The following is a 27,383-nucleotide window of genomic DNA, read 5'->3' on the forward strand; positions in this document are numbered from 1 at the left end:
GGAACATAAGGAAGTCTCATGGATGGGAAGGATAGCGGCCTTTAAAATGTTACTGCTACCTAGACTGCTATATTTATTTAGAACACTGCCTATGGCGCTGCCTAATAGGTTCTTCACTAAAGCACATCAAATGATGTCCCGTTACATCTGGGAACACAGAAAACCGAGGCTAGCACACAACATACTGCTGAAACATAAATCTGCAGGAGGAATGAGTGTGCCATGTATAAAGGGCTACCATCAAGCTACTGTATTGCAACAAGTTTCTCAGTGGCTTATTGCAGATATAAAAATGCCATGGATGGAGATAGAGGAAAGTATAGCATCTAAACGACATATCTCCACACTACTCGAATCAAGCATATGTGGACAGATAAAAGACAAACCAATGCTACCATTTACGCAAAATGCGTTAAAGTTATGGAGACAGATCCACGCATGTAATAGTATCCACACACGAGAACTAAACACCTCAGAAATTAAAATAGATACTATAGAATACCTCTCCAATAAACTTATATTAGAGAATTGGAAATCAGTGGGTATTAAAACAGCAGGCCAGATAATATTAGAAACTGAGGTCTTACCATTTGCAGAGATTCAATCTAAATACGTCCTCCCTAATTCGGAACTATTCAACTACCTTAGGGTTAAAAACTTTCTAGAAACCCGAATAAAAGACCCACCCAAGTATGATGCACAATTGAAGAAAAGAATATTTGCGCCAACAAAAGGGTTGAAAAATATATATGGACATATAACAGGAAATGTGCAGTTTCACAAAAACTACGCCATGCGTATGTGGGAGGGGGACCTGGATAGAAATATAACCCAAGCAGAGTGGGTAAGGTCGACAAGACTGACATACAAAGCACTGAAATGTATTACTCATATTGAAAATGCGTTTAAGGTACAGGTGAGATGGTATTACACGCCGGGTCGCATTCATAAAGCATATCCTACCTCTTCTCCATTTTGTTGGAGAAGGTGTGGAGCGAAAGGTAGTCTGATGCATACCTTATGGGACTGTCCCAAAATAAGACCATACTGGAGAATGGTATATGATATGTTAGAATCCATGGTAGGCCCACTAGGAGAACAAGGTCCAGCACAAGCCTTGTTGCACTTAGATCTACAGAGCAAACTGGTCAAACAACGCTTATTGATGATCAAGATTTTCACTATGGCCAGGATTGTCTTGGCTAGACATTGGAAAACAAATGTTAGCCCTAAACGTAATGAGCTAGAAGCAGCAATACATAAAACATATAACTTTGAAAAAACCTTGGTCTACGGATTTCTGAAGCACCAACAGGTGAATGAAGTGTGGGAACCGTGGCAGCAATATAGTACATGCTCCACAACATGAACCCTACTCTACACTTAAAAAAGAGAGTTGACAGATAATCTCTTTGAAACCTCCTCTTGTGACAAAGGTTACAGTTTAAACTTCGTTGTTAAATAAAGTTGAGATATAGTTAAACACAACATCAACTTTGGGTTCACAAAGTCTCAAATAGTAAAAGAAGGGAAAATACTGGAAGGAAAACAATGTACTATGTATATATATATAACATCTAGCAAACACCTGTCAAATCCCAAACATGTGAATTGTACAACTGTTCATTTTGATGACTAAAAAATGTTTGTAAATTTATCTTTGAAAAAACCCAATAAAAAGTAATTTACAAAAAAAAGAAAATGATAAGGAATAGGCTGGAAGATGTCATGGCATCAAATTGTGGATGTAAGCTTCCCAATTTGTTCAGAGATACGTTGAATTGTTTCTCCAACATAAAAGTAACCACACGGACATGGACATTGTATTCAATATACAACATTCGTCGAATCGCATGCGAAAAAACCTTTTACCTTAACCCCTTAACGACTTGGCCTTTTTTAGTTTTTTCACTTCCATTTTTCACTCACCAACTTCAAAAATCTATAACTTTTTTATTTTTCCACATAAAGAGCTGTATTATGGCTTATTTTCTGCGTAACAAATTGCACTTCATAGTGACAGTATTTAATATTCTATGGCGTGTACTGGGAAGCGGGAAAAAAATTCCAAATGCAGTGAAAATGGTGAAAAACCACATTTGTGACGTTTTCTTGTGGGCTTGGATTTTACAGCTTTCACTCTGCGTCCCAATTGACATGTCTACTTTATTCTTTGGGTCGGTACGATCACGTGGATACCAAATTTGTATAGGTTTTATAATGTTTTCATACATTTAAAAAAATTAAAACCTCCTGTACAAAATATTTTTTTTTATTTTGCCATCTTCTGGGGCCAATAACTTTTTCATACTTTGGTGTACGGAGCTGGGGATAGTGTCATTTTTTGCGAATTTTGATGCCGTTTTCATTACTATAATTTTTGGGACTGTGCGACCTTTTGATCACTTTTTATTAATTTTTTTATATTTTTCAAAATGGCAAAAAAATGCCATTTTCGACTTTGGACGCTATTTTCCGTTACAGGGTTAAACATAGTGAAAAACCATTATCATATTTTGATAAATCGGGCATTTTCGGACGCAGCGATACCTAATGTGTTTATGATTTTTACTGTTTATTTATTTTTATATCAGTTCTAGGGAAAGGGGGGTGATTTGAATTTTTAGGTTTTTTTATTATAATTTTTTTTTTTTAAACTTTTTTTTATTTTTACTTTTACTATTTTTCAGACTCCCTAGGGTACTCTAACCCTTGGTAGTCTGATCGATCCTATCATATACTGCCATACTACAGTATGGCAGTATATGTGGATTTTACTCCCCATGCATTACAATGTGCAATTAGCACATTGTAATTCATGGGTTAAAACGAAGTAGCCTCGGGTGTTCGGTACACCCGAGGTTACCATGGCGACGGATCGCCGCTCCCCGTGACGTCATCGGGGAGCAGCGATCCACAACAAGATGGCGGCACCCATGCGGCGCCATCTCTTTGAAGCCGCCGGCAGCATTGCCGGCGGCGATCGCGGAGAAAACACCCGCGATCGGTGCTAGCACTGATCGCGGTTGTTACCAGTAAGCCTTTGCTGCAATATGCAGCAAAGACTTACCGGCTATGGAGAGGGCTCGGCCCGTGCCGGCCATGCACCGGGACCCGGAAGGGGTTAAAAGGGCAACCTGAACGAAGATGCTAGAATGTGTCCCCCCGCATAATATTGAAACATTGAGCACAGTGACGGCATGGGTATGTGCCATTCTTTCTTTTAGCAAGGAAGGTTTGTCGTGGAACCCTCACTGTACTTCCAATATCCGCTTTTACCCACTTATTATGCAAGTTTGGAGCCTTTTTGTTACAAATAGGGGAAAATTTTAAATTCCTCTATAGTTGGAAAAGACGTCTGGAATAGTTTCCAATGTTTCTTGACAATTTTATCTATCCTACAATTAGGAGGATGAAATTGATGTGAAAAGACAAGTCTTTTACCCATATCTGTCCTTGTGTGGGGAGTCTCTATCTTCAATTGTGCCTGTTCAAGAATACTTTGTGGGTAACCGCGCTGCCTAAACATCTGTTCTAGCTCCTTAAATCTAATGTTTTTAAATTCAGGATCTGTCACGATCCGATGAATTCTCTGAAATTGTGATTTAGGTATGGTATTTTTTGGTTGAATAGGAGTGGTTACTTCTAAAGTGAAGAATACTGTTCCTGTCCGTATTTTTACGGTACAAGTCAGTACTCAGAAATCCTTCCTTATCTTTTATCAACAATGTGTCAAGGAAACTGACCTGAACCAAATCAGAGGTTGTGGTAAACTGCAGCTCCCCTCTCACAAAGTTAAGGAAGGCAAAACGTATTGAGGGTCTTGCGTGGCCCCGCCCATATGCAAACAATATCTTCGATAAAGCGATGACATAATTTAACATGTTTCTGATACAGTGGATCTGTATAGACATAATCTTCTTCAAATATCGGCATATACCCGTTTGCATAGGGCGGGGCCACGTTCGACCACATCGCCGTACCACACTTCTGTAAAAAGAAGCTGTCCTGGAATAAAAAGTAATTGTCTGTTAATACAATAGTCAGGATATCTATCAGAAGTCCCTTTGCTCTGGTCCCAACCTAGGGTTCCTTAACAGTAATCTTTTAGTGGCCTCTATCCCTAGAATGTTCAATCGAAGTGTAAAGGCTCACAACGTCTATGGTGACAAGAATATTCTCAAGACCCTCCTGCTTGATCTCGTTAACCAATGACAAAAACGCAGCAGTATCCAACAAAAATGCCAATGTATTCATAACAAGTGGTGTCATCACTTTTTCTAACACTTTAGCAAGAGGGGTGAAGATAGAGTTGGTAGACGCCACAATAGGTCTCCCTGGGGATCAGTTAAAGTCTTATGGACCTTAGAATATATAGCATCGGGGTCACAGGGTCGTGATTAATCAGGTATTTTGCCAATGCTTCATCAATAACTCCCATTTGTGTGTATTTATCAATCGTAGCAACGATTTTGGATTTTATTCGGAATATAGAGTTACCTGGCAGTAAAGAGTATGTACTAGTGTCATCTAACTGATGTATAATCTCTTTGACATAGGCAGATCTATCAAGAACAATGATAGATCCGCCTTTGTCACCTGGTTTAACAATTATGTCCTTGTTAGACATTAAAGATTCCAAAACAATGAACTCATGTTGGTTGAGATTACAATTAAACGAAGACTCGCCCATCTTAACATGATTAAGGAAAACGTCAACATCTCTTTTGACTAAATCAATATGTGTCTGAGTGGGATGAGATTTCTTAGGAGGAGATAAAGAACTCTTTAATCGTAATCCAAGGTTATTAAGTTTCAAGACATTAGTGTCATCTAAAACATTTTGGGGTCTCTGTGGCCCTTGAACCTTAAAATGAACCTTAAAATTATGGCTTCGCTTTATCGAAGATATTGTTTGAATATGGGCGGGGCCACGCGAGACCCTCGATGAGTTTATTGTCTTCCTTTACTCTGTGAGAGGAGAGCGGCAGTTAACCACAACCTCTGATTTGGTTTAGGTCAGTTTCCATGACACTAAAAGATAAGGAAGGATTTCTGAGTACTGACTTGTACCGTAAAAATACGGACAGGAACAGTATTCTGCACCTTAGAAGTAACCACTCCTATTCAACCAAAAAAGCCATACCTAAATCACAATTTCAAAGAATTCATCGGATCGTGGACAGATCCTGAATCAAAAAACATTAGATTTAAGGAAATGGAACAGAGGTTTAGACAGCGTGGTTACCCACAAAGTATTCTTGAACAGGCACAATCGGTGATAGAGACTCCCCAAACAAGGACAGATATGGGTAAAAGACTTGTCATTTCACATCAATTTCATTCTCTTAATTGTAGGATAGATAAAATTGTCAAAAAACATTGGAAGCTCTTGCAGACGTCTTTTCCAACTATAGAGGAATTTAAAAATGTCCCCGATTTGTAACAAAAAGGCTCCAAATAATAAGTTGGTAAAAGCGGATATTGAAAGTACAGTGAGGGTTCCACGACAAACCTTCCTTGCTACAAGAAAGAATGGCACATATCCATGCCTTCACTGTGCTCAATGTTCTAATATTATGCGGGGGGACACATTCTATCATCTTCGTTCCGGTTGCCCTTTTAAGGTAAAAAGGTTTTTTCACATGCGATTCAACGAATGTTGTATATTTAATACGATGTCCATGTGGTTACTTTTATGTTGGAGAAACAATACAACATATCTCTGAACAAATTGGGAAGCAGAAATCCACAATTCGATGCCATGACATCTTCCAGCCTATTCCTTATCATTTTCAAAAACATGGTTCTACAATATCACAATGCAAATACATGGTGATTGAGAAAATAGAGCGGCCCAGACAAGGTGGTAATCTGAAAAAGCTCCTATTACGCAGAGAAGTGTTTTGGATATATACCTTGGAAACTTTGGAGCCACAAGGGTTAAAGTGTGATTTCAATGTAACTAATATGTTATCTGTACCTGTATCACAATGAGGCATTTGTTGATATTCTCCTCCTATTCTCCTATAGAAACGTCTGGTGAAATGATTGATTTGGGATTCTCCGCCTCCTGATGGTCTCGCACCTCGATCTGGATTTAGTGACAGTGTGACATCAACAGTAGGGGACCCATCCCAATTGTATATATTATGTTCGTCTAAGCATTACATTTAGTAGTTAATAAAGGCTTGGATGTAATCCGAACACGTTCTGCATAAACGATGTAACTATTGAATAAAAGAATTACTGCAAAGAAAGAAGCGAGTGCCGGGATACTTCCGTTCTCCAAGTAATCAAGTCACTAATCCTCCAGGAGCCAACAGTTACGTCATGCAGGCCCAAGTAACTGTCATGGAGCAACCATTAGCCAAATGTCACTGAACCACTAGTAGTCATGATGCCCCTTACAGAAATATTTAGGCAAACTAAAGATACTTTAGCCAATAGTACTAGAGATGAGCGAGCACTAAAATGCTCGGGTACTCGTTATTCGAGACGAACTTTTCCCGATGCTCGAGTGCTCGTTTCGAGTAACGAGCCCCATTGAAGTCAATGGGAGACTCGAGCATTTTTCAAGGGGACCAAGGCTCTGCACAGGGAAGCTTGGCCAAACACCTGGGAACCTCAGAAAAGGATGGAAACACCACGGAAATGGACAGGAAACAGCAGGGGCAGCATGCATGGATGCCTCTGAGGCTGCTTAAATGCACCATTATGCCAAAATTATGGCCAACAGCATGGCCATGACAGAGTGACAGAATGAAGCTAGATAGCATCTAAAACATCCAATAATTGACCCTGACACTATAGGGGACGGCATGCAGAGGCAGCGGCAGCAGCGGAAGGCTAGAGAGTGGCAGGGCGACATACCCTAAATGGACTCAGGCTTCAAACCAATGGGTAGCAGAGAGGAACCAAAGGAGGTGAGCAAGAAGCGCTCAAATAATATTGGTACATGATAAAAGTTTGCCAGTATATTTTGTGGATTACACAGCAGGGTGGCGACAAAGTTAACATGGAAGCCATGAAAACAATCCAAAATTCTGCCTGACACAGCTCGTTTGATAAGGGGACGATGTATGGAGGCAGTGAACTAGTAGTAGATTAAAGGTGCTGCAGTTAAAACTATGTTAGTTGGTTCTTGGCATGGAGCTGGCGCTCCGCTGCCAGGCGAGCTTTCGCCAATCCAAGCCCCTGTCTCTAGGCTACTCCCCAAACAGCACTTCTAAGAACCTTTCGGATAAGATCAAGTGTAGTAGCGTTCTTATAAGTTTGGGATATGGCGGGTGAGGGGAATGTAAACATCTGCGCAAGAAGCGCTGAAATAATATCCGTAAATGAAAAAAGTTTTCCAGTATATTTTGTGGCTTACACAGCAGGGTGGCGACAAAGTTAACAAGTTTGATGTGGAATGCCCTGCAATAGCTCTTGGGCGGTGTGCCTTTTATCACCTAGGCTCAGCAGTTTGAGCACCGCCTGCTGTCGCTAAGCAACGGCACTGCTGCTGTGCCTAGAGCTACCGACTGATGGCGCCATGCCCACGGATGGTAATTCGGAGGAGGTGGAGGAGGGGTGGGAGGATTTGGAGGTATAGTAGGCCTTTGAGACCTGGACCGAGGTAGGCCCCGCAATCCTCTGCGTCGGCAGTATATGACCAGCCCCAGGGTCAGACTCGGTCCCAGCGTGCACCAAGTTAAGTGTAGTAGCGTTCTTATAAGTTTGGGATATGGCGGGTGAGGGGAATGTAAACAGATGCGCAAGAAGCGCATGATGCGCATGGAGCTGGCGCTCCGCTGCTAGGCGAGCTTTCGCCAATCCAAGCCCCTGTCTCTAGGCTACTCCCCAAACAGCACTTCTAAGAACCTTTTGTATAAGATCAAGTGTAGTAGCGTTCTTATAAGTTTAGGATATGGCGGGTGAGGGGAATGTAAACAGATGCGCAAGAAGCGCTGAAATAATATCCGTAAATGGTAAAAGTTTGCCAGTGTATTTTGTGGATAACACAGCAGGGTGGCGACAAAGTTAACAACTTTGATGTGGAATCCATGAAAACAACCCAAATTTCGGCCTGACAAACCTCGTTTGATAAAGGGACGATGTATGGAGGCAGCTATATGGACGACTTTTGGAGGTAGCAATGGAGACAACGTGTGGAGGCTGCTATGGAGACAATTCAATTTGGATAGTGCCTGTATGTGGCAGTCCAAAAAATGTTTCAAACCAGAGGAGTAGGTAGGTGGCCCTCCAGAAAAATGGAATAGATTGAGTGCCTGTATGTGGCAGTCCAAAAAAGTTTTCAAACCAGAGGAGCAGGTAGGTGGCCCTCCAGAAAAATGGAATAGATTGAGTGCCTGTATGTGGCAGTCCAAAAAAGTTTTCAAACCAGAGGAGCAGGTAGGTGGCCCTCCAGAAAAATGGAATAGATTGAGTGCCTGTATGTGGCAGTCCAAAAAAGTTTTTAAACCAGAGGAGCAGGTAGGTGGCCCTCCAGAAAAATGGAATAGATTGAGTGCCTGTATGTGGCAGTCCAAAAAAGTTTTTAAACCAGAGGAGCAGGTAGGTGGCCCTCCAGAAAAGTGGAATAGATTGAGTGCCTGTATGTGGCAGTCCCAAAAAATTGTTTAAAACAGAGGACCGGAAAGGTGGCCCTCCAGAAAAATTGAATAGATTGAGTGCCTGTATGTGGCACTCCCAAAAATTGTTTAAAACAGAGGACCGTGTCGGTGGCCCTCCAGAAAAATTAAATGCATAAAGTACTATACCTAGAGCCAGTGGGCCCTGTCAAAAAACAGCCAGTTTCCTCTGCTTTACTGTAGAAAGAGGAGGAGAAGGAGGAAAATGAGGAGGAGGAGGAGTGGATAAATTATTCAGGTTGAGCTTCCTTCACCTGCTGGAGATTTGAAATTAGGAGAAATCCATGCTTTATTCATCTTGATAAGCGTCAGCCTGTCAGCGCTGTCAGTCGACAGGCGTGTACACTTATCGGTGATGATGCCACCAGCTGCACTGAAAACCCGCTCTGACAAGACGCTAGCGGCAGGGCAGGCAAGAACCTCCAAGGCGTAGAGCGCCAGTTCGTGCCACATGTCCAGCTTTGAAACCCAGTAGTTGTAGGGAGCTGTGTGATCATTTAGGACGATGGTATGGTCAGCTACGTACTCCCTCACCATCTTTCTGTAAAGATCAGCCCTACTCTGCCGAGACTGGGGACAGGTGACAGTGTCTTGCTGGGGTGACATAAAGCTGGCAAAAGCCTTGTAAAGCGTACCCTTGCCAGTGCTGGACAAGCTGCCTGCTCGCCTACTCTCCCTCGCTACTTGTCCCGCAGAACTACGCTCTCTGCCGCTAGCGCTGTCAGAAGGGAAATACTGTTTCAGCTTGTGCACCAGGGCCTGCTGGTATTCATGCATTCTCACACTCCTTTCCTCTCCAGGGATGAGAGTGGAAAGATTTTGCTTGTACCGTGGGTCCAGGAGAGTGAACACCCAGTAATCGGTGCTGGAATAAATTCTTTGAACGCGAGGGTCACGGGATAGGCAGCCTAGCATGAAATCTGCCATATGCGCCAGAGTACCAACGCGTAAGAATTCACTCCCCTCACTGGCCTGACTGTCCATTTCCTCCTCCTCCAACTCCTCCAACTCCTCTTCTTCTGCCCATACACGCTCAACAGTGTAGGACTCAACAATGGTCCCCTCTTGTGTCTCGCCAACATTCTCCTCCTCTTCCTCCTCATCCTCCTCCACCTCCACTTCCTCCGATATGCGCTGAGAAACAGACCTAAGGGTGCTTTGGCTATCAACAAGGGAATCTTCTTCCCCTGTCTCTTGTGAGGAGCGCAAAGCTTCCGACTTCATGCTGACCAGAGAGTTTTTCAACAGGCCAAGCAGCGGGATGTTGAGGCTGATGATGGCGGCATCGCCACTGACCATCTGTGTTGACTCCTCAAAGTTACTCAGCACCTGACAGATATCAGACATCCACGTCCACTCCTCATTGTAGACTTGAGGAAGCTGACTGACCTGACTACCAGTTCTGGTGGAAGTTGACATCTGGCAGTCTACAATCGCTCGGCGCTGCTGGTAAACTCTGGATAACATGGTCAGTGTTGAATTCCACCTCGTGGGCACGTCGCACAACAGTCGGTGAGCGGGCAGTTGGAGGCGGCGCTGCGCTGCCCTGAGAGTGGCAGCATCTGTGCTGGACTTCCTGAAATGCGCACAGATGCGGCGCACCTTCGTGAGCAAATCAGACAGATTGGGGTATGTCTTGAGGAAACGCTGAACTATCAGATTTAACACATGGGCCAGGCATGGCACATGTGTCAGTCTGCCGAGTTGCAGAGCCGCCACCAGGTTACGGCCGTTGTCACACACAACCATGCCTGGCTTCAGGTTCAGCGGTGCCAGCCACAGATCAGTCTGCGCCGTGATGCCCTGTAATAGTTCTTGGGCGGTGTGCCTTTTATCGCCTAGGCTCAGCAGTTTGAGCACCGCCTGCTGTCGCTTAGCGACGGCACTGCTGCTGTGCCTAGAGCTACCGACTGATGGCGCCATGCCCACGGATGGTCGTTCGGAGGAGGAGGTGGAGGAGGGGTGGGAGGAGGAGGAGGCATAGTAGGCCTCAAACACCTGGACCGAGGTAGGCCCCGCAATCCTCGGCGTCGGCAGTATATGACCAGCCGCAGGGTCACACTCGGTCCCAGCCTCCACCAAGTTAACCCAATGTGCCGTCAGAGATATATAGTGGCCCTGCCCGGCAGCACTCGTCCACGTGTCCGTGGTCAGGTGGACCTTGTCAGAAACGGCGTTGGTCAGGGCACGGATTATGTTGTCTGACACGTGCTGGTGCAGGGCTGGGACGGCACATCGGGAAAAGTAGTGGCGGCTGGGGACCGAATACCGAGGGGCGGCCGCCGCCATGAGGCTGCGAAAGGCCTCGGTCTCTACTAGCCTATAGGGCAGCATCTCCAGGCTTAGCAATCTGGAGATGTGCACATTAAGGGCTTGGGCATGCGGGTGGGTTGCACTATATTTGCGTTTCCACTCCAGCGTCTGGGGTATGGAGAGCTGAACGCTGGTGGATGCTGTGGAGGATCGTGGAGGTGACGATGGGGTTTTTGTGGCAGGGTCCTGGGCAGGGGGCTGACTATCAGCTGACACAGGGGAAGGAGCAGTGGTGTGCACGGCCAGAGGTGAACGCGCTTGTTGCCACTGAGTGGGGTGTTTAGCATTCATATGCCTGCGCATACTGGTGGTAGTTAAGCTAGTAGTGGTGGAACCCCTGCTGATCCTGGTTTGGCAAATGTGGCACACCACAGTCCGTCGGTCATCCGGTGTTTCCTTAAAGAACCTCCAGACTTCTGAAAATCTAGCCCTCGCCACGGGAGCTTCACTAGTTGACACATTTGGCGCTGATGCACCAGCTCTGGCCCTGCCTCTCCGTCTGGCCCCACCACTGCCTCTTCCAACCTGTTCTGGTCGAGGACTCTCCTCCGTCTCAGAAGCACTGTGTTCACCCGGCCTCTCAACCCAGCTTGGGTCTGTCACCTCATCATCCTCCGATCCCTCAGTCTGCTCCCCCCTCGGACTTCCTGCCCTGACAACAACTTCCCCACTGTCTGACAACCGTGTCTCCTCATCGTCGGACACCTCTTTACACACTTCTTCCACTACGTCAACAAGGTCATCATCACCCACAGACTGCGACTGGTGGAAAACCTGGGCATCGGAAAATTGCTCATCAGCAACCGGACAAGTGGTTTGTGACTGTGGGAAGGGTCCAGAAAACAGTTCCTCAGAGTATGCCGGTTCAAATGGCAAATTTTGCTGGGAGGGGGCAGACTGGGGGGGAGGAGGCTGAGGTGCAGGAGCTGGAGGAGTGCCGATTTCGGTGACATGGGTGGACTGCGTGGAAGACTGACTGGTGGACAAATTGCTCGAAGCATTGTCGGCAATCCACGACATCACCTGTTCGCACTGTTCTGGCCTCAACAGTGCTCTACCACGATTCCCAGTAACTTCAGACATGAACCTAGGGAGTGTAGCTCTGCGGCGTTCCCCTGCTCCCTCATAAGCAGGTGGTGTCTCACCCCGCCCAGGACCACGGCCTCTGACCCCTGCAGTAGTTGGACGCCCACGTCCCCGCCCTCGTCCTCTACCCCTAGCCCTCGGGTTAAACATTTTGAAAATGAGAGTTATAACTTGTATTTTTTTTTTACCTTTTTTTTTTTGTTTTTTGTTTTTTTTTTGTGTTTTTTAGTTTTTAAAACCAAACGATGCTATCCTATTGCTATGGCTATTTTCTAGCCAAGTATTACAGCACACTACTATGCCAGATGAGATGACGCTGAGTTATGAAAAAAATAAACGTAAAATAAAAAAGGAAATGGCAGACTGTGCCTAGTTGAAATACAACCCCGGGCCCTAATAAATTTTCCCACTTCGGTCTTTGCGATGGATATGTGCGTCACTAAAACACAGTGGTCGCAAGTCTGACTCCAAATTGCTCCCAATTTGATAGTAGATGCACTGCAGCAAGTACAGCCACCAGCAGATCAACCAGAAATCAAATATATATAACGCTACTGTAGGCGTAATTAAGACGTTTGTATTCTCCTATGGCTATTTTCTAGCCAAGTATTACAGCACACTACTATGCCAGATGAGATGACGCTGAGTTATGAAAAAATAAACGTAAAATAAAAAGAAACTGGCAGACTGTGCCTAATTGAAATACAACCCCGGGCCCTAATAAATTTTCCCACTTCGGTCTTTGCGATGGATATGTGCGTCACTAAAACACAGTGGTCGCAAGTCTGACTCCAAATTGCTCCCAATTTGATAGTAGATGCACTGCAGCAAGTACAGCCACCAGCAGATCAACCAGAAATCAAATATATATAACGCTACTGTAGGCGTAATTAAGACGTTTGTATTCTCCTATGGCTATTTTCTAGCCAAGTATTACAGCACACTACTATGCCAGATGAGATGACGCTGAGTTATGAAAAAAATAAACGTAAAATAAAAAGAAACTGGCAGACTGTGCCTAATTCTACTCAAACCCCTAATAAATTTTCCCACTTTGGTGTTTGAGGTGGATATGTGTGTCACTAAGAGCTAAACACAACGGTAGCAAGTCCCCCTGCTAATTCCTCACAATATGGTACTAGCTGTAAATAAAAAAAAAAAATTACAACGTTATTGTAGCCCTAAGAAGGGCTGTTGGGTTCTTTTAGAATCACTCCTGCCTAACAGTAAGCTAATAGAACACCCTAACGCTTTCCCTGAGCAGCAGCAGCTCTCTCCCTAGCGGCATCCAGACAGAGAATGATCCGAGCAGCGTGGGCAGCGGCTAGTCTATCCCAGGGTCACCTGATCTGGCCAGCCAACCACTGCTATCTACGTGTAAGGGTACCACGTCATGCTGGGTGGAGTGCAGAGTCTCCTGGCTTGTGATTGGCTCTGTTTCTGGCCGCCAAAAAGCAAAACGGCGGGAGCTGCCATTTTCTCGAGCGGGCGAAATACTCGTCCGAGCAACGAGCAGTTACGAGTACGCTAATGCTCGATCGAGCATCAAGCTCGGACGAGTATGTTTGCTCATCTCTAAATAGTACCCAATAGCCAATAATCACACATCTAGTTAATAGTCATGAAACCGCTAATAGCCAATAAATATGTGGTGCAGAGTAAGCAAATAGCCACGAAACCCCCGGTAGCCAAGTTACACATCCCCTAATAGCCAATAGGAATGAAAAATCTAGAACTTGGACAACAGGATCATTGTTAAAACATAGTTCTTTAATTACATATGCATTTAGCAATAGCATATAGCTTAAGTACAAAGTCTAACACAGCAACTATACCCGACTGACACAACAACATTTTGCCTTCCTCTAAGCCTTGTAACCAATAGTTATGCAGTGAAAAATAACCAAAAGAGTCCCTGAGACCCCAATAGCCAATAGCCATGCAGCGCTCATTAGCTAATAGTCACAGAACCTCCCGTAGTCATCAGTAACTTCAGTCATGCACCACCCAGGAGCCAAAAGTAATAAGGCCCCTAGAAGTCAAATAGTCATTTAGCACTACTACACCCCCCCCCCCAAGCCAAACAATACAGGTCTGAAAAGTATTTCCACCCATAAGAGAATTGAAATTGAGAATACATTTATTATCCAAAATTGATAAAGAGGAAGAGATTGACAAGAGCACAATAATACAGATGCTATGCGGCCTGTATTCAGACCCACCTTCCACTCTGCTGGCTGTAGTACATTGCTGCCATCACTGAAAAAGTAGCAATTAAGAATCAGAGAATTGACAGAAATACCTGGACCTTTTCTGTCTTTAAATAGATTTAACCTGCTGGAGTCTTTGTACTCCCCTCAACTTCAGTTCCTGCTTTTCCAGATGTTGGATCGTTGTGGTGCTTAAAGCTTAAAGGGGTTGTCCGGTCATAGCAAGTTAGGCGCGCTGCCCTGTTCATCTTTGTGGAGCTGACGGGGATTGCAGAGTATGGCTTCTAGCTTTCTCAGTCAGTTCCCTAGAGATAAATAGGGCAGCCCGTGCATGACTGGTTGCTTTGGTCATCTACGGGTACATTGGACACCCCAATCTCATGATCCCTGGGGGTCCCATCACTAAGACCCCACTGATAAGCATGTTAAGCCCTCTCCTGTGGATAGGGCCTAACTTGCTACCACGGGACAACCCCTTTGAACTCCCACAAAATTAGATAGATAATATAAAGAGCTCTATGGTCTTCCTCCTATCAACACAGACAAACTGAACATGAAGACACTGACATGTCTTAAACCCAAAAAGTATAAATCCATAATGCATCTTAAACATGTCAGCAGAAATGGCTTTTAATTTTTAGGACTGTGCAGATAGGGGCAAACTGAAAATGTAATTACCGGGAAGTTTCGGTGGTGGCCAATGCCTCACCGGGCAGATGCTCATAACACAGGCAGCAGTGCAGAGAGAGAAGAGCCCTGCCTACTGTGCAAAAAGGTTGTTCATTTCTGGAGCAACAGTCAGCAGTGGAGTGTGTCCACTTTTGCTCCATTAACATCTTAAGGGCAGTGCTTATTTTCGCCTTTTCTCATTTTTCAATCTTTGAATTCCATAAGACGTTTTTTTTTTAGTCTGACATTTGAAGTTTTGTGAGAGCTTGTTTTTGCGGTAGAGTTGTATTTTCTAATGACCTCTGTTACATCGTTGTGCATGTCTTCCTCAGTTGGGAGATATTTTTTATGCAACACAGTATGCAGATTGGTTTAATTGCTGCCACTTGTTTGGTTCTGTCATACAGAAAATCTGTATCATGGTGTGAATATGATGCAGCTTTTGTAGAATTGATGCAGATTTTCACTCTCCCATAGACTCCAATGTAAAAAATAAGCATACAAAAATAAGTAAACATAGTGATAGTAGTGAATAGTTATTTCCGGAAACATGGTGTCCCACCAGAAAACTGTACTAGAGCAGCATCTGTCTTCTGATGTAAAGTATATCATTATTTGTACAGATGAACAAGGAAACTTGAGGTATCTTGAATGAACCAGACTTGTGCGAGCCTACAATTATATTGCTGATCTATTGGCTGATTTCTTTGGACATCCCCATGATGTTATATACAGAAACAGTACATGTCCCTTTAAATACATTAACAGATGTGTCTCAATTTAACTCAATTTAATTTTGGAAAATCCTAATTGACCTAAAATCATCTTTTAGATGCTGAAAATTGCCTTTCCTAAAGTACAGTATTTTTGCAGAACCTCAAACAAATTTTGTATTTGTTAAGTGTCCACAATGTGAGGTGGAACTGGGCACAAAATAGAGGGAGCTGGGGTTAGAATATGAGGTGGCCACAATATGAGAGGGATATGGGCCCAATTTGTGAGGGGGGAGGTGGGAGCATTGAGGGGGGATGGATAGTGTGTGGGGGGGAAGGGCAAATAGCAGAGCTTTGGTCAAAAAAATGTCCATATTTCAACTAAAATTTGGAGGGATTCATGGTCAGTGCTGACACCTATGGAGGTTCTGAAGTGCAGTAAAAACTGACACCCTAGGGGCCTAAAAATATAGTAAAAGAAAAAAAATCTAACAAAATGTCAAACGTCAATCATATCACTTTCCCTAAGATGCATGTGCATTACCTATACATATACAAACAAAAACATGTCATGTGGGTGTAAAAGTATGTTACCTATACCTATTTTATATTTCAGAGCCATGTACTGCAAATGAAAGAGTCATGAAACAATATAATTTAGAGCTAAGGTGGACAAGTGATAAAAAACTTTACAGTTTGCATGATGACCTGGTGGAATTTCGGTGTACATTTGGATATGAAGTTCTTCCTGACACACAGATGAGAGTTCGCTGTGAACGAGGAATGCTGGAATATCCAAAATGCTACAAGAAAGGTATTTGTCAAAATATATCAGAAAATGATCCCAGAGTTCTTAGCTGGTAGCAAAGAATGCTGTGGCAAAGAGGGGCAACAATTCAGGGGCAAAACTCGAGGCAGAGCCCCATAGCATTCTTCTGAATGGGCCCGCCTTCAACCTTAATAAAATATAGATTTTATTTACACTCCCACAAACAGTGGGGTAACTTGAAGCTAATGGGCCCCAGTGCAAAGTCCCCAGATTATAGTCTATGGTTTATAGTCTTCTTATTTGGGAAAGTGACACTTTATGGACCCCAGTGCAAAGTCTGTGCCAGGCCCCAGATTATAGTCTATGGTTTATAGTCTTCTCATTTGGGAAAGTAAGAAATTACAAAGTGATGGCTGAAAATGTATTTATTCATTCTTACAAGGGATTCAAAAAGAAAATTTACCCCACAATCTGTTACACAATTTCTTCTGAATGTGGCAATGCTCTATTAGTGGTTGTATATATTATAGCAGCAAGTGCATGTTAGAAATGTGTACTGTAAATGGGGTTGGGATATATTTTTTCCTGATCTGACTTTTTTCCTGACGTCAGATTGCTGGTTGCACTTGACAGACCTAAGTCTTGCTTCAGTCTTATTAACCACATGTTACTATATTTCTCTTCCAGGTTTTTGTGTTTTAGAGCAATTAAGAATGATGGCCAATAATATTACTTACAATATAAGCACTGTAGTAGATGATGGAGAAACAATCTTATTCCAGTGTAATGAAGGAACTATACCAGAAAATCAACTTGATGCCAAATGTGAAAATAAAAATATAAACTATCCTAGATGTGCTTCTGCAAGTAAGTCTCCTGCTTATGTATGTGCTTTATGTGAGCATTAAGGAAATCATGAAACCAATCAGAGCTGCATTATTCAAGCTTCTGTGCTAGAAAACCACACTCAGGGCTTGAGTTTTATTGACTGAGTTTCAATCTGATTTGGGGAAAGCAGGGTGTGAGTTTGATTTTATTTTGTGTTCAGCTGTGGCTTGTGTGATGGACAGCTGAACCAGTCAGGGGGTGACATTCATTGCTCTCTTTATATTCTGACCAGTTCCATCAGAGTGTGCTGCTTTTTTCTTCGTTTTGTTTGCTGTATTGTTTGTACTACTGTTTGATTTTAAAGAGAACCTACCACCACAAATCTACCTATAAAGGTAGATCGGGTGGTAGGTGGATGTAAGGGACGTGAGGAGAGCTCTTTTTAGAGCTAATCCTCACGTCCCCGCTAACTTTTGGGAAACTTTATTAACCTAATATGTAAATTTAGTTATGCGGCTACTGGGGCGTGGAGTAGCCGGCACGAGGCTACACAGCGCGGCTACTCCACGCCCCGGTAGCCACATTACTCCTCCTACCCTGTTGTGTCTGGCGCACAGCTCCTCGTAGCTGCACGCCCTCGTCCGATATGATGGCGTGCGCAGAACGCCGGCTGAGCAGTCCAAGCTCCGAGTCCGGAGCTACTGCGCATGCGCAGTAGCCGGCTTGTCAGGGTAGGAGGAGTAATGTGGCTACCGGGGCGTTGAGTAGCCGCGCTGTGTAGCCTCGTGCCGGCTACTCCACGCCCCAGTAGCCGCATAACGAAATTTACATATTAGGTTAATAAAGTTTCCCAAAAGTTAGCGGGGACGTGAGGATTAGCTCTAAAAAGAGCTCTCCTCACGTCCCTTACATCCACCTACCACCCGATCTACCTTTATAGGTAGATTCGTGGTGGTAGGTTCCCTTTAAGCTTTTGTGCCTTGCCTTTTCTTTGTATTTGCACTTTTGTGCCATATTTGCTATCTCCGTTGTATAGCAGACCTCCGACCATTCTTTTGTGCTATTTGTGAACCTTTTTTGTGTTCACACTTTGGCATTTGGAGGAACTGTAACTGTGGTTGTCCTGTATCACTTAGGATATGCAGATGCAAGCAGGGAGGGGGGGAGCTTATGACTCACTGTCCTATCAGTTCTATCCTCCCTCAATCTAACTCCCCAATTACAAATACTCTGTACAACTTGGAAATTTTCTTGAAAGCCTCCATTGCAAATTCCATTATATGCAGCACTTTTTTTTCCTATACAAAAATAGACATGGTATTGGATACTTATCATACCTTGGGCACTACTTACCGGAGAGTGCATGGAGAAGAGCCTGGAACTGCAAGGGGAAGTTCAGGGGCAATCTTTTCTCACGCAGAAGCAGACTCCCATCGATTGTTTGAGGGTTCACCATACCCTACTTATTTCTATTGATGATGGACTACCATCCATTATTTGAGGAGTCCAAAGTCAATACTCCATGCTAATTGCTGCTGCTGCCAGCCCCAAAAAGATTTTGGGGATGAATAGACAATATGGCTGCCAAAAATCTATTACAGGTCAATAGCCAATACCCCACCTTTATGCTGCCAAAAGACTGCCAAAAGCCAATTGTATTTAAATGTGTTGAAATGTCAATACACATCATTTATTGCTGCTGCTAATAGGCTACTAAAAATCTTTTGAGGATGAACAGTTATTATGCAGAGTTCATTGCTGCTGCTGATAGGCTGACAAAATTATTGGTGGTCAATAGGTCATATTTGTGTGTTCATTTCTGCTGATTAGGTGCAATCCATTGTTTTGCAAGTCAATAGTAAATACAAATGTACATATGTCATTTAGTAAGGTACAATACAAGTAGACTCCTGGGTCCTCCAAAAGGACAGGCAGTGGCAAAAAAGGCCTTTATCAATAGAATAAGGAACAGAGAGGAATGTGTGGTGGCTGCAATACAAAACAATACAATAAAACTTTTATTGGTCCCAGACGGGAAATTATTTTGTACACACTGTTGAGTCATGGAATCAGGGAAACAGCATAATACACAATAAAACACAATTTAAGAAATGTAAAGAAAAGCAAATAATATGGCATAATGGCAATATGAACATAGGAACACTAGTAGAACGTATCTGTGTGACGGATATTGGTGGCGGGGAAATTGGGGGTGTTGGGGTTTGCGGCGATGGGTGCTGGTGTTAATTGTGTGGCTGTCCATAGATTTATTAAATACTTCAAACGCCTTTGGGACAAAGGAATTTTGGAACCTTGCTGTTCGGCAGTTTAATTGACAGTAATGTTCGCTAATTGTACTTAGTTGATTTGCTATGATTAGATACAGCGGATGTGATTTGTTGCTTATTATTGCATCAAACTTGTGGTTGCATCTCTTCATCTCTTTTTCCACATGTCTCCAAACAGGCATAGGGGTTGCCAACTATGTTATGAGCCTTCTTAATTATTTTTGAGATCCTACCCTCATCTCTTTTCTTGATGGAACTCCCCCCCCCCCCCCCCCCTCCAGCCAGCAGGTGACAGCAAAGAAAATATGAAAGAATTATCTTATTAGCCTAATACAATATGTTGATTAAACAGATCAGACCAACCACTTTCTCACCAAACTTATACCCCATCCCAACCACACTTTCCCACTTAACCTTCCCCTTCTCCCCATTGTTTTTCTTGTTCAAAAATGGAAATGTTTATTAAAAGTTAATTAAGCAATGACATTGATGAAATATTATACTTATCTGAAATTTCAATTGTGGAAAACAAAACATGGAATGTCATTTACTTCTTAAAGGTGTTAATCTTCTCAATAAAGCAAGATTGAAAAAATGAAAATTACACTTGTAATTGTGGACTCATAGAACTTTCTTAGGAACTTCTTGCATACGTTGAAAGATTTAAGTTTTCCTAAGAAAATACATTCTCGATACTGCTTTCTTAACAGCAAGGTTAGAATATCCTGCCCAGTCCTGTATCTGTAGGTACTGACTTGTTTGACGGCTTTGCCCTTGATGGAGACAGGTCTTGATGCTGATTTATTTCTTTGTGGGTTGATAATAATTTCCTTTGTTTTTTCGACGTTTAGTATGAGTGTGTTGCATTCACTCCATTCTACGTATGAGTTAATGATATTCATGTAGTGATCCTCAACACCATCCTTAACACAGCCTACTATGACACGATCATCAGAGAATTTCTGAAGGAATGGCAAGAGAATATTGTGGGGCACCTCGTCTGTACAAATTGAGGCCTATCAGCGAGGTAATTTAGTGTCCAGTTAACAATAGTAGGCTGCATGTTGAGGTTGGTCATTTTAATTCTCAGGATCGAGGGCAGGATCTATGGTATTGAAGGAGCTACAGAAATCAGGGTAAGTTATTCTTACAACAGTGCCTTTTTGTTCTAAATGCGAGTAGGCCTTGTGCAGTAGATACAGGACTGCATCATAAACCCCCATTTTGGTATTATACGCAAATTGTAACAGATCAGGTCTGCCTTTCACCACCACCTTCAAGTGAAACAAGAGTATCTTTTCAAAGGTCTTCATTATGTGGGAGGTGAGGGCAATTGGCCGGAAATCAGTGTAGTTTGTTGTTTTTTTTGTAATGGTCTCGCACATGATAGTTTCCAGATTTTGGGACTTCCTCTTGCTGTAGGCTATAGTTGAAGAGATCGTTCAGTAAATGGCTTTATTCGTGTGCAAATGTTTTAAGTAGTCTTGGACAAATTGCATTAGGTACACTTTGTCCACATTTACTTCCATTACTTCTTTTTCCTGGGGGTTTGCTCCAGTGGTAGTTGATGGTGGAGGAGCCATTCTGATGTCTGTTGTGTACCCATCTGAGAAGCGGTTAAAGACCCTCATTCTTGTGTATCCTATCCTCACTTTGCTTAAGCCCCCCTCCCCCCCAGTAAATTACCTTTAAGATTTAAGATACCTGTCCAGACCTCCTTTGTGTTGTTATTGGCCATTTTCTTTCCATAATCGGTCTTGCACTTGTGTATTTCACTTGGATTGTAGTATTTTAATGGCCGATTTGACACTGCATCTGAAAGCAGACCTTTTCAGTAGAATCTTGAGATTCTTAGTTACCCAAGGTTTATTGTTTGCGAAGCAGAGTGACAGAGTCGGGAATGACCATGCAAAACTTCAAGTATTCGGTGATGCTGTCTGTCCATTCATTTATGTCCACTGTTTGAAACACACTCCAGTCAGTCAATCTGAGGTCTGAGTTCATAAATTTTTTTTATCAGACCATCTATGTATTGTCTTGAATATTGTGGGTATTCTCTAAAATAGTTTTTTGTACATAGGTTTCCCAACAATTATATTGTGATCTGAGTTACTGATCTGGGGGGAACCTAATCTTACACGCATCTTTAACATTTGCAAATTCTAAGTCCTAAGATGCTCTCATCTCTAGTTGCCCCATGCACATATTGTTGGAAGTCAGGCAATGTGTTTCCCGGGATGATGCTTTTTTAAAGTCCCCAACCAGGAGGATCAAAAAGTTTGGGTGTTTCTTGAGTAATTCATTGACACTGTCACCAAGGATTTCACATGCTGAGTTTGCATCTGCAGAGAGGGGTATGTAAATAACACCTATAATGATTAAAGCAAAATCTCTTGGTAATGCACGAAAGCAAGGAAGCTGCTGTTTTTGCAGTCGATGTCATAAATACACAGTGTTGGAAGCTCATCCATTTTGTTGTTGATAGACCTCTCGTTTCCCATAACAAAGGATGGTACAGGTGGTCTGTCAGGCCTATTTTTTTATCTCTGATCTCGAGGGGGATAGGTACCTTGGTACCCATACATTTAAAATCACAAAGTTGTAGTAAGTGACCTCTCAAGTAGATGATTTTTTTAGGGAGTGCAGTGTTGTGATAAGACACATCACATTTACACCTGTGAGTCAGCCTGGTGTTTGGCAACGGTATGACAGTACCACTAGAAGTTCTCTGTGCACCCAGAAGCGCTGTGATTAACATTGACTCTGTGTTCCACTCTTATGTGGTGGGACATGGTCTGTACTGCACCATGCTGGTAGGCAGTACTGAACCCTATTTTGCCACTGTGTGCCACAGTTGGAGAACCTGGTAGAGCAAGATATGGCATGATATGGCTCGGATAAGTGGCCATCGTGGCTATAGTCTGTGGTGGGGAGCATGGGCACCAGGTTCATTTCATTTGGCCTGTGTCACCCCCTATGTGTCGTCTAGTGTGTATATATAGGATGCTTATAATACTCACGTTTTCAGCCAGAGGTGCAAATAGAACCACAGGTGCTGGTTGCGTGGTGCCGAATTGCCCCTGGTGTGGCAATGGAAGGACCACAAGCCTGGGGGGTGCAGGATAGCCACTTCTACTGGGTAGCTGTGGGTGTGGAGTTTGGGGCCTGGTGATGCTGGATAGCCACTGGTATGGAGCTTAGGTACCAGGTGGTGCTGGTAGCAGGGTAGCCGCTGGTGCTGGGTAGCTGCGGGTGTGGAGCTTGATACCTGGTGGTGCTCTGTAGCTGCGGGTGTAGAGCTTGGTATCTGGTGGTGCTGGGTAGCCACTAGTGTGGAGCTGGGTACCTGGTGGGGCAAAGGGGCAGCTGGTGCTGCAGATGAGGTTGTGCGGGCTTAACTAGTGCTAGAGGGTAGTGCTGATGGGTCCTCTTATGAGTCGCCAGTGCGGTATAGCAGCTGGTGTCTGTGATCGTGTCCAGGTGTCTTGTTATCATGGCCCGGATTGCTGCAGGGCCAAGGCAGGACCAACTGTGTGCCATTGCCAATTCACACCGCACTGCCAGCCAATTCATTGCAATAACTGCCATTGCATACACACTACTGCAGCACGTTTGGTCGTGTGCTCTTCTCCGTTAACACACTCAATCAGCGGTGTGTCCTGAAGCCACAGATGCCCGTATTCTCAAGCCGTCATGTACTGGGGACCAATCCCGCAATTGTGGAGTGATTGTCTCGGTCTTCCACATTATCTCACGTGACATTTGAGACAATCAAAAATCTGCAGACACCACACTTATTTGGCATGGCCTAGGAACTTGCTTCCGCTCTCAACTTTCTTCAAATTTCTTGTGTCGCTTCTTCTATTAGACAAGTGTCTTGCCACAGATACTTTTTTACTTTACAGTGAGGATGGGCTGTTTAAGAACAGTTGCAACACACATTCCAACGCATGGGCAGGGTGGTTGTGGTGAGTAGAGCCCTTTCTATGTTAGGAGCTGTTAGGGAAACGGATCACCTCTCTAGAAGGTCTCCAAATAGTGGAGAACTTAGTAATTGCAGCTATAGCCACTGCCTGGTAAGGCAAGAGTTAACAATGAGAAATGTTGTTATCCAATAAGAATCTTTATTCTATTGTAAATTTAGCTGGAAGCTGATTTAAGACTGCTGCCACCCATCATCAGGGTTAAAGGTGGCAGCATGTGGATCAGCCAATAGGAAGATGGTGGTGGCAGAGCTTGAGCAAACCTGCATGGGGTAAAACTTTTTCTACATTTGAGTCTATCTGTAGCCTGTGCTGTAATAGGGACAAGCAGAGTGTTGGGAATAAAATTATTCGCTAGTGTGGAAAGTCAAAAGAGGATCCTAATGAGGTGATATGTAGCATATGTAGCCAGAAGGTGAGGTGGTAATATGTAGCTTTGCCACTGTTTCTGGGAAGACCATAGCAAAAATGCAGTGGTACCACCAGAGGCAGCATCTTCCAGCTGCTAGCACACTTTCTCCAGTAGTCATGGCTACTCCTTGCTTAGAAAACAAAACTGTTCTTGTCCTTATCCCCCTTCTTATGCTTCTCCTCATTACTACAGTCACCAGTCAACCAGTCACTAAGCAATTTGCAAGTAAACAGCATGTGTGCACCAATCGAACCACACAGAACCTCTGATCAACCTAGCTATAATCTTCAGAGCATGCACTGTTAGCCCAATATGAGTTTGAATAAGTGATCAGAGAATCCCTTGTTTAAGCAAACCTGTAAAAAAAACCTCTCCTCTCTTTTAAGGGGTTTCTACATATATCAGCGTTTAACAGAACAGGTTCTGTCGTCATATATGGAAACATCTGATGTCAGTGTAAAGAGTGTACTATTTGATGTTATTGTGGGATCTTGGTCCCCAGCTCAGTCCTTTCGAGTTGGCACAGATGTTACCTTGTCAGGCTGCATTCCCGCTTCACTTATTTGGTCATGTTGGCCCATGTAAGTGCCCAACGAATTGAAGAGTGAAGCGATTTTAAGAGCGGAGGCTGTCATATTCATAGGGAGCGTAGTCTGGTCTTCAAACAATGCTGTGTTTAGACAAGATACTAAAGCACAGCATTGTTTGAAGACCAAACTATGCTCCTTATGCATATTCAAGCATGGAATAACGTTATAAAACACTCTGCAGGCTCTATACACCCAGGAAATGCCTGTTTTTTAATGTTATTCGTCATGATTCAATACGAGCCGAATCAAATTTTTTAAAAAATTTCGGCGTATCAGGTGGAACTGAATTTCAACAAATTCGCCCATCTCTAGTAGTAACCAACAGCACTTCATCACTGATGGCTGGGCCTCCTTTTGTGCCATGTTGTCCTGCTTCCAATATGCCACCGATATGGTCAGTGCTGATAAAACTACTATCGGTGCTATCATTCCTGACAAATAGCCAACAGATCATGCTTTCCAACTTTCCAACCCATTCGGTAAGCCCACCAGGAACACCAACATCCCAAGAAGTCTTACCAGATATCCAGCACCACAGTCTAGAATTTACTAACCAATCCCTAAACTATGGCCAATCAACTAGTGCAATAACGTCTTTTTTGGAGCTCCCTACACTACCAAAGGAACCCCCATTATCTCCCACAATAGACTCCCCGGTCCCCCGTCTGGAAAGCCCCAAGGCAGTGTTCTCCATTTTCACTCTATCAACAAGCAGCCAAAATAGAAAAGAAAGGACCGTCTAAAGAGAGGAAGAGGAGGAGCACAACATAAAAAGAACCACGAAACAACCAATGCCCCACAACCAATGAAAATCTTCAATTTGTCGACTTATACTCTGACTGAAGATGAAACTAGTCTACTGAGTAAAGGCCTCTCGTTCTGTCGGTCTAGAAGATCAAAGGAATTTGATCTTTTTATAGATCTTAATAACTTTATACAAAAAATCACATTGGAACGCCATTTTGCAATTAAAGAGGCTAAAAGCCAAAACGTAGTGGACCCAGGAGAAGGAACATCCACAGAAGGTGGCCCAAGCAACAGATTCATTCACATGCATCTCAAACCCCGATCTACCTTTAATCTGACTCGGAGACGTGGTCCTTTCATAGACACATTTTCTGCTTTGGTAGCTTTAGAATTGAGGTCTCTAGAAAGACCATAAAAACATACCTCCCGGCTTAACAGAAAAGAGAAGAATGCCCTGAAAAGCCTAATGGAAAATCCAGGAATTGTTATAAAATCGGCAGATAAAGGTGGTGGTACGGTGATACTGAATAGAGAGGATTATATCCAAGAATCCCTCAAGATCCTTTCAGACACTGACTACTACACACTACTCGAGAATGATCCAAAAGAGGAACACATGGAACTACTTACTTCCCTGCTTAAAGACGCACAGTCCATAGGAGTGCTAAACAAAAGAGAACTACAATTTATTCTCCCAAACAATCCAAGTACAGCAATGTTTTACTATCTCCCGAAAATTCATAAAAATCCCACACATCCACCAGGCCGACCTATAATCTACATACCTTAAAGATCATCAGGCCATGAGGCACAGGAGGAAGATTGAGGAGATATATGTGCAAAGCCACAAATGGCTAGCAGTGTAGGTTGCTGGACCAGTGGTCAGGTACTGCACTGTCCAGCCAGAGGATAGTTTTGGAAGAGAAGGAGATTTCTTCCCAGCAGGATGACGACCAGAGTAACTCACAGGCATCACTGGAGCGTGGTTGAGGGATTGCGGAGGAGGAGGGCAGCTTTTCCTTGCCGCTTGTAGTCTTGCCTACATGAGCCAATACATTCTGCAGTGCAATGACGCCCGCATTGCCCAGATAGTCAGCAGTGCCGAATTTTGGGTGGCCGCTCTGCTGGATTCATGGATGGTGTTTCATCCTTCATTCCAACAGTAGGGCATGAACGAAAAATTGGGTAGTACAAGGGCACTTTTGTACATGTTCTCATCCGTCATGCAGTAGATGAATTTTAACCACGGTGCTTTCTCATTATTTATTTTAACACTATGAGAATAACTGGTTTTGAACATCCAGAGCACCTTTAACTGCGATGAGAAAGGGTTTATGGTTTTTCCATTGCTTTTTTTAAAACAATGAGCATCCTTAACTACAATTATACTCATTTTGTTTTTCTTTTTTTTATTACTTCTTTATTATTTTTAAGTACTTTTCCTTACCCATTTTTGTCGGCGCAACTTCACTTGCTTCACCATGCCCCTTTATTCCACCATTTTACAGCCATATTTGGGTGTGAAAATTCGGGTCCACATAGACTTCAATGCGGTTCATGTGTGGGGTACCATGTCCATTCACCATGCAGCTCAAGTGACATGTATTTTTATTTAGCAGATTGGTACAGTTACATTTAAACCCAATTTAAATAGTATTCTTACATTTCACTACTTTTATACACAGAGGTTGGATCTCACTGGTATATCCCAGCTACAGTGACACAGCTGTTAAAATCATAACTGGCTTGCTGAGTCAGGCCAACCAGGACAGAGAGATGGCATCAACCACTTGCTTGCTGCATAGGAGCATGGGGGCTTTGCTCCTTCCATGATGTGATGATGCGTCCCGTGTGTCAAACAAGCATTTACCTGGGATATGTGTTGTAAGCACACATCGTCTGCGCCCCATCTCTAGTATCGAGAAAAAGGCACAAGGAGAGGAACAAGGTAAGTATTTATTTTATACCATTGACTACTGTTAGGAACCACTGTGACTTCTGGCTACTGGGGGCATCAATGGCTACTGTGGGGCATCACTATGACAACAGGGGGTCATTATTATGACTACTTAGGGCATCACTGTGACTACTGGGGGAAGAAATGTGACTATTGAATACTGGGGCAATGTTTAGGCTACT

At 43.4% G+C, this 27,383-nt stretch overlaps 1 protein-coding gene across 3 annotated transcripts in view; it reads left to right on the plus strand.

Annotated features, from left to right (window-relative positions):
- Positions 1 to 27,383, plus strand: part of LOC140105135 (complement factor H-related protein 5-like) — a 332,603-nt gene that overhangs the window by 68,413 nt on the left and 236,807 nt on the right. For all 3 annotated transcript variants that reach the window (XM_072129061.1, XM_072129060.1, XM_072129062.1), the window contains one exon: positions 16,244 to 16,441. In XM_072129061.1, the coding sequence (XP_071985162.1) occupies positions 16,244 to 16,441 (198 nt within the window). The remainder of the gene's footprint in view (positions 1 to 16,243; positions 16,442 to 27,383) is intronic.

The sequence above is a fragment of the Engystomops pustulosus genome, chromosome 10 (genome assembly GCF_040894005.1).
Source record: "Engystomops pustulosus chromosome 10, aEngPut4.maternal, whole genome shotgun sequence".
Lineage (NCBI taxonomy): Eukaryota > Metazoa > Chordata > Amphibia > Anura > Leptodactylidae > Engystomops > Engystomops pustulosus.